Source organism: Nomascus leucogenys, chromosome 22a (genome assembly GCF_006542625.1).
Source record: "Nomascus leucogenys isolate Asia chromosome 22a, Asia_NLE_v1, whole genome shotgun sequence".
In the NCBI taxonomy this organism is placed as follows: domain Eukaryota; kingdom Metazoa; phylum Chordata; class Mammalia; order Primates; family Hylobatidae; genus Nomascus; species Nomascus leucogenys.
This window is the reverse complement of record NC_044402.1, coordinates 53,966,596-53,974,047: the sequence shown is the minus strand read 5'-3', so window position 1 is coordinate 53,974,047 and position 7,452 is coordinate 53,966,596. Positions and strand designations below refer to the sequence as shown.

Genomic DNA, 7,452 nt, shown 5'->3' with positions numbered 1-7,452 from the left:
ACCTCCCACTTACTTCTCAGCCCACCACAATCTGGAGTTGACTCCCACTACAACACTGAAACTGCTCTCAATAAATTTGTCAGCCATCTCATAATCACCAAATCTAAGGACACTTTTCAATCCTTCCTTGACTTTTGAGTAGCATTTAAAAATGCTGACCTTGCTCTCCTTCATGGCACACCTCTTTTGTATTTCTCTGATCTGTTTCTACCTTGTTCTATTCTTAGTGCTCTGGATGGTCCTTGTGCCACCAGATTCTTACAAACCAGGGTATTTCAGTGTACTCGTTATTATCTTTTGTCTCAGTGACACACACACCCTCCTCTACTGTGTTTTGAACTGCTTAGCTTAGGAGTCAGCCAGGTGTGTATTTCCCAGCCTTCCTGGACATCTGGCTTCCTTTTCGATTCTGCCAGTAGGAGGCACTGATGGGAGATCAGAAGGCAAGAGAAACTGAGAAGCATCCTGCTTCAGCCTCTAAACAGAGTGACGGTGGCTGGCAATAGCTGGTAGATGTAGCAGCAGGAAGAATGGGAGACTCAGGACTCCAGCCTCCTGAGCAGAAGTACCTTCTCAAGGATTCTAGCCTTGAAGGAGGTGGCACCTTTTTAGTAGATTGGAACTGACTATGACAGTGTCTCTCACAAGGCAATGAGTAGATTTACAGATTCCAGCTCAGGGATGATGGCAGCTCCTGATTTCCAGATAGCAATCTTTTTTTTAAATTTACATTTCTAGGACCCTCCTTTTTTGTTTTTTTTTTTTTTTGTACTTCTTGCCCTTTTAACACCTTTGTAACCAATTCTCTATATTAAATTATTTCGGTCTGAAGCGCATAAAGTAGTTAAATGCTCCTGACTGGATCCTGGATAACTGGTATGAGGTTTGGGGTTTGAGCCCATGCATGCTTTTGTCCTTGTTTCACTTCCCACTCCTTCTGCACAGTTTACTTGGGTGATCGTATTCATGGCCTCTGCTTCGACATTTGTGCTGATGACTCTCAAATCAGGCTCTTCAGACCATACCTGGGGTCCATACCCACACGCCTCACTGCGCTCCCCTGCAGTTTCAGCTGGCTGTTCCACTGGCATTTCAAATTCAACATGTACAAAATCAAGCTCTTTCTGTCCTCTGTTTCAGCTTGCTGTTCCACTGGCATTTCAAATTCAATATGTACAAAATCAAGCTCTTTCTCTCTGTAAACCTGCTCCCATGGCATTCTTTTCTGCTTCAATTCAGTCCATCCCTGACCACCCACCCAGCCACCCATGCTGGAAATCTGAGATATCCTTGACTCCTCCACCTTCTCACTCCCACAGCTAATCAGTAGCCAAACCCTTTAGATTCTACTTCCTAATTATCTCAATATTCTATCTCCTCCACCTCCTCTAATTATGACTTAATTCAGGCTCTTATTATCTGTCACTTAAATTATTGCTGTATTACTACAGGAGTGGTGTGTGTATGTGCAACTGTTCATCTTGGTATGCTATAGACTCTTGCCCAGCAGTTTTGCCTCAATTCTTTAAAAGCTCCAGTTCATTGTTTGAAATATCAATCAGAACATTTTTTCCAAAATGCTAAAATGATGGTATCATTCCCCAGTTTTAATATCTCTATCATCTGCTAAGTAAAAGCAAGCTCCTCCTTGTGGCGTAGCAGGGCCCATGTGATCTGACCCTTGCCCGAATTTGTAGCTCATCACAACATCCTTCTACCCCCCATTACCTCCTACCATCCTACGGGAACACACAAGCGACCTTCACAACATTCATATCGACTAGTACACAGGGTCTCCATAGAGGACCTCTGGATGCCTGTGATCTTTGTACTTCTGCCTACTCTTTGCCCTGGAGTGTTTTTCTCTTCCTTCATGTTCTGCTGGTCAAATTGTTTCTCCATCAAGACTTAGGAGCCTGCCTGATTATGTTCCTTCTATTCAGCATCCTCATAAAATTACTGTGACTTCCAAAACACTTGGCACATTCTTATTTGAATACATTACATTGTTGTGTAATTATCCCTTGGCGCCCTCCCCCAGCACTAGACTCAAGCTCTTTGAAGGCAGACTATGCCTATTCATCTATGTATTTCTAGCCCTGGGCCCAACACCCAGAATTTCTTGTATTTTCAATGTATGTCTGCCAAATGAATTAGAGCTAATGCCTGAAGGAGAATGAGTTTTTTTTTTGAGAAAGAGGAAGAGCCAGGAGGGAGGAGAAGGCAGGGTCCTAAGAGCCCTGGGGGTTTACTTGGGGAAGATGCGGTTCCCCACTGCAGCATTCTGCCAGGAGGTGGCACTGCTCTGAAGAGCCAGCTGGTCGCTTACAGACTGAGACTGACAGCTTGAAACCAAAGAGGGAACTCCACCAGGAAGCAACATTCCTCCACTGGGCTTCCCAGCCCAGTTACATGCCATACTCTGCCCTGGTCAAACAGCCAAGTCTTCAGGAGGTTGCTAGCCCCAGACATCTCCCTAGTGACTGATGATGTTAAACCCTACGCTTCTCTGATTGGTTTAGACAAAATGACAAGGGCACCTATTGGAAATGATCTGGCAAAACATGATCTAAGACCACCCTCTGGGGGAGGGAGTTGGGGAAGCTGGGTTGGCTGGGTTGGTAGCTCCTACCTACTGTGTGGGGAGAAGGTATGGGTCATGAACAGAACCAAGGAGTTGCGCTGCTACAGATGCTACCACTTCTGTGGCTGCTACCCCACTCCTGGGCCGTCCCTGAAGGTAAGATGGTACTCCCATTTACTTCCATCCTGAACCTAGGGAGCTCACTCAGTGTTTGTGAGGAAAAGCGCTGTGCTTTGTGAGTGGTGGGAAGTCTTATGAGGCAGTGGAAATAACAGGGGAGTAGGCAAAGACAGCTACTATGTGTGGTTGGTAAATGATATCAGAGATGCTTTACATGTTCCATTTAAGACAATCTCTTGAAGCGGAGATTGTTCTCTCCATTTTACAAATGAAGAAAATGAGACTCAGAGTTATTTGTGCAAGTTCACACCATTGGAAAGTGGTAGAGCTGGGATTTGAACAAAGTGAATGTTATTTTCACTCCTCCACTCAAGATTCTATTCTGCTTTCTATCATTAACTTATCTTGTGATTCTTGAAAGTCTCTTAGTTTCCTTCTCTGTAGAGGATGGGGCAGAATGGAAGAATAATCTGGAAGATCCCTCTTCCTCCAAATGTCTGTTTTTCTGGGTATTGGGTTAAAGGTTTCCTGCTGGCTGAGCGATTCCTGCCAAGAGCTTCAAAGAAAAGGGATTATTTTATGCAGTTATGGGATCACTTCTCTCAGTGCTGTCTTTGGGAGGCCTGGTAGGTTAAGGAACAGAAGACATTTTGAGAGAGGCTTGGTGCCAATGAAGCGGCTGAAGAAATGTCTGGATACTGGTTTTCCAATTTACCATTTGTGTCTGGGGGTAGTGGGAGGCAGTCCCATCTATGGCTTGGGGAAGCTGTAGCCATTCCTCCTCTTTCCCTTCTAAGAGTGAGAAACCCATCCATGGCCTTCTCTAGTCAATACAGTGGCCTGGTGTGAATTAGACAAAGGAATCCCCTTTGGGAGGATACAGCCCTATGCCAGGATGTATGGCATGGTGAGCAGAATGCAGGCTTTCACTTGCTTCTTTGGCTAGGTGTCTTTGTGCAGCTCACAAACACACAATGAAGAGTGACTCTGAATCTGTCACTTTATTTTATATATATACATTTTTAAAATTTTTATTTGATTTATTTAATTTATTTTTTTTGACACGGCGTCTCGCTCTGTCACCCAGGCTAGAGTTCAGTGATGCGATCTCAGCTCACTGCAACCCCTGCCTCTGGGGTTCAAGAGACTCTCCTGCCTCAGCCTCCCGAGTAGCTGGGATTACAGGCATGCGCCACCACACCCAGCTGATTTTTGTATTTTTAGTAGAGATGGGGTTTCATCATGTTTGCCAGGCTGGTCTCAAACTCCTGACCTCAGGTGATCCACCCGCCTCGGCCTCCCAAAGTGATTACAAGCTGGAGCCACCACGCCCAGCCTTTATATATATATTTTTTGAGACGGGCTCGTTCTGTCACCTGGGCTGGAGTCCGGTGGCACAATCACGGCTCACTGCAGCCCCAACCTCCTAGGCACAAGCAATCCTCCTGCCTCAGCCTCCAGAGTAGCTGAGACCACAGGTGTTTGCCACCACACCTGGCTAAGTTTTTGTATTTTTTGTAGAGACAGGGGCTCGCTGTGTTGCCCAGGTTGGTCTTGAACTCCTGGGCTCAAGCAATCCGCCTGCCTCAGCCTCCCAAAGTACTGGGATTACAGGCATGAGCCACCATGCCTGGCCTGAATCTGTCACTTTAGAAAGTAGAACTCTTTACTTTTGCCAACTGGCCTTTTTATAGGCAGGGGAAGCTTGGAGAGATGCCATAATTTGTTCTTCACCCCCTTTGGGGGGGGAGTCTAAATAACAGACACAGGAAAGGGTCTCACCTCAGCCCACGCTCCTCGAAGCAGGCCTTGCTTGTTTTTTTTGTTGTTGTTGTTGTTTTGTTTTGAGACAGAGTCTCACTCTGTCATCCAGGCTCGAGTGCAGTGGCTTGATCTTAGCTCCCTGCAACCTCTGCCTCCCTGGTTCAAGCAATTCTCCTCCCTCAGCCTCCCGAGTAGCTGGGACTACAGGTGCATGCCAACATGCCCAGCTACTTTTTTGTATTTTTAGTAGAGACAGAGTATCACCATGCTGGCCAGGCTGGTCTCAAACTCCTGACCTTGTGATCTGCCCGCCTTGGCCTCCCAAAGTGCTGGGATTACAGGCATAAGCCACTGCGCCTAGCCCCACCTTGCTGTTTTTTAAGTTGGAGGAGAAGGCTCCCGCTTCCCTGAACCTCACCCTGGGTCCTTTGCAGCTCCTACTCCAGTGTGGCGAGATGACCTGCGAAACCACACGTTCCTGCACACAGTGTACTGCCAGGATGGGAGTCCCAGTGTGGGACTCTCTGAGGCCTACGACGAGGACCAGCTTTTCTTCTTCGACTTTTCCCAGAACACTCGGGTGCCTCGCCTGCCCGAATTTGCTGACTGGGCTCAGGAACAGGGAGACGCTCCTGCCATTTTATTTGACAAAGAGTTCTGCGAGTCGATGATCCAGCAAATAGGGCCACAACTTGATGGGAAAATCCCGGTGTCCAGAGGTCAGGAGTTTTCTGGGGAGTGAAGGGAGGAGGGCTGCATTCTTAACCTCATTGATCTGTACACTGAATAATTCCCCTTGATACCAGCTCCCCATCTCAAATACCTTCTGATTCTCTTCATCACCTTAATTTTTCCACCAGCCTTGGTCTGCACCCTGTGTTTTTTTGGTGGGCAGAAGTACCTAGCATGTAGTAGGCATTCAGAACTATGTATTGAATGTGATGAATTCAACAGGTACCAATTGATACCTACTGAATATTAACACTTGTGCTACTATGCCCAGCAAGATGGATGGGAAGAGTGGAAATATCTGATGATGTGACTATGTCTTAGTGAGAAGACAGTGCATGGTTAGACATCAACGTGAGCTCTAGACAGGCAGTGCTGAAGGAAGTCATGGTGGAGGGGTCCAGAGTAGCCTGGATCTGGCTCTGCTTCTAGGTCTAGCTGCAGTCCTTGCCTGGAAGAAGACCTCCCTTCAGAGGCCAGCTCCTCCCTCATCTCTGTCTCCCAAAGCCTGACCCACTGTGTTCTTCTCTGCCCTCCCCTCCATATGCCATGGCCTCTCCAAACACAGAGATACCATCTAAACTAGTCTCTTTTTCCTCCCACACCTCAATCCCCCCACCAGGGTTTCCTATCACTGAAGTGTTCACGCTGAAGCCCCTGGAGTTTGGCAAGCCCAACACTTTGGTCTGTTTTGTCAGTAATCTCTTCCCACCCATGCTGACAGTGAACTGGCAGCATCATTCCATCCCTGTGGAAGGATTTGGGCCTACTTTTGTCTCAGCTGTCGATGGACTCAGCTTCCAGGCCTTTTCTTACTTAAACGTTACACCAGAACCTTCTGACATTTTCTCCTGCATTGTGACTCACGAAATTGACGGCTACACAGCAATTGCCTATTGGGGTGAGGCTTTCTCCCCGGAATTCTGGTCCTTTTGGAGGCAAAAAGGGATAGATCCATGGGAGGAGCCTTCTTTCTCCACTGGTACCTTGTTTAATCCATTCCTACCCTAAGCCCATCCCAGTCTCCCATGCCACAGTTTCTCCCATGTCATCCCAGACACCCACGTCATTCCCCTGGGTGGGAGGCTCCCTAACTAGGTCCCCAGGCTGAGCCACTCCTTATTTCCTCCAGTGCCCCGGAACGCACTGCCCTCAGATCTGCTGGAGAATGTGCTGTGTGGCGTGGCCTTTGGCCTGGGTGTGCTGGGCATCATTGTGGGCATTGTTCTCATCATCTACTTCCGGAAGCCTTGCTCAGGTGGTATGTCATCTGGAGGGGCGGGTGAGCCCGTGGGAGCCATGTGGTGCATGTGTGCATATGTCAGGATTATTTTGTGGCATGGGGGGACATATAGCGATCTTCAGGCCCTTGGGTGTGGGGGCCTGTATCCAGCACCATGGGGGCACATCTTCCCAGTTGGGGACCCAGTTACACACACACAGTTATGGGTTACAAGAATTGCTTTGAGTGAAAAAAGGAATCATGGGGTGCTGTAGGAAGGGTGCTTGGAGATGATTGGGGAACAAGGAGAGATCAACTTCTGCAGGATGTGGTGCAGGCAGGGCGAGCAAGGCCTTTGGGGAGAAGGAGGAGGAGGAGGAAGAGGAGGAGGAGGAGGAAGGGGGAGGAGGAGGGGGAGGAGGAGGAGGAGGAGGAGGAGGAGGAGGGATCCCCTGATGCCTTTCCTCCATCCCTGTCTCTCCCTAGACTGATTCTTCCAGACCAGAGTTTGATGCCAACAGCTTCGGCCATCCAAACAGAGGATGCTCAGATTTCTCACATCCTGCCCTGGATCTCTTCTTAGGGTAGAAGAAGTCTCTGGGACATCCCTGGGGTGTGTGTGTAGATTTCCCACCTGGGGACTCTGCTGTCCCTGGGCTTGCATCCCAGGGATCCCAGAGTGGCCTGCCTATCACAACCACATCCCTTCCCCCCACAAGGCAATAAATCTCATTTGTTTATATTAGTGTGGCTTCTTTCTTAACTCATGGTATTTGTTTCTGGATATCTCAACTTGAGTGGGTTGTCGTTTCAAATTCGGCATGCCTTAACCTGAACACAGCTTGCCCTTGTTAGGGAGGGAAATAGGGAAAACCCCTGATTTGCCAGCTGAGCTCTTATTCCCTGGTCTTGGCGGTACATGATGTTTTTCCTTCTATCGGTTTGTGCAAAATATGTGAGAAACGAAGGCAGAGTTATTTTCTAATAATCTGCTTACAAAATGGTTAAGGAAGCTGCTTGTGCATGTGTGTGT

At 47.9% G+C, this 7,452-nt stretch overlaps 1 protein-coding gene across 2 annotated transcripts; it reads left to right on the top strand.

Moving 5' to 3' along the window:
- Positions 1–2,577: 2,577 nt before the first annotated feature.
- Positions 2,578–7,161, top strand: LOC100606472 (HLA class II histocompatibility antigen, DM alpha chain). Of its 2 annotated transcripts, none has more exons than XM_003272159.4 (5): positions 2,578–2,740; positions 4,903–5,187; positions 5,820–6,098; positions 6,330–6,458; positions 6,906–7,161. In XM_003272159.4, exons 1-5 carry the CDS (start codon positions 2,653–2,655, stop codon positions 6,908–6,910), a joined length of 786 nt encoding a protein of 261 aa, XP_003272207.1. In that variant the 5' UTR covers positions 2,578–2,652; the 3' UTR covers positions 6,911–7,161. The 2 variants fall into 2 exon arrangements, with proteins under 2 accessions (XP_003272207.1, XP_012358686.1); XM_012503232.1 differs by having other exon boundaries at positions 2,580–2,740; positions 5,922–6,098; positions 6,906–7,159.
- The last annotated feature ends 291 nt before the right edge of the window (positions 7,162–7,452 follow it).

Bases quoted from the DNA above. Each gene is read 5' to 3' on its own strand.
- LOC100606472 (XM_003272159.4), top strand. From the start codon at position 2,653: ATGGGTCATGAACAGAACCAAGGAGTTGCGCTGCTACAGATGCTACCA. The intron at 5,188-5,819 runs GTCAGGAGTTTT...TCCCCCCACCAG, and splicing joins GAAAATCCCGGTGTCCAGAG to GGTTTCCTATCACTGAAGTG. The intron at 6,099-6,329 runs GTGAGGCTTTCT...TATTTCCTCCAG, and splicing joins CACAGCAATTGCCTATTGGG to TGCCCCGGAACGCACTGCCC.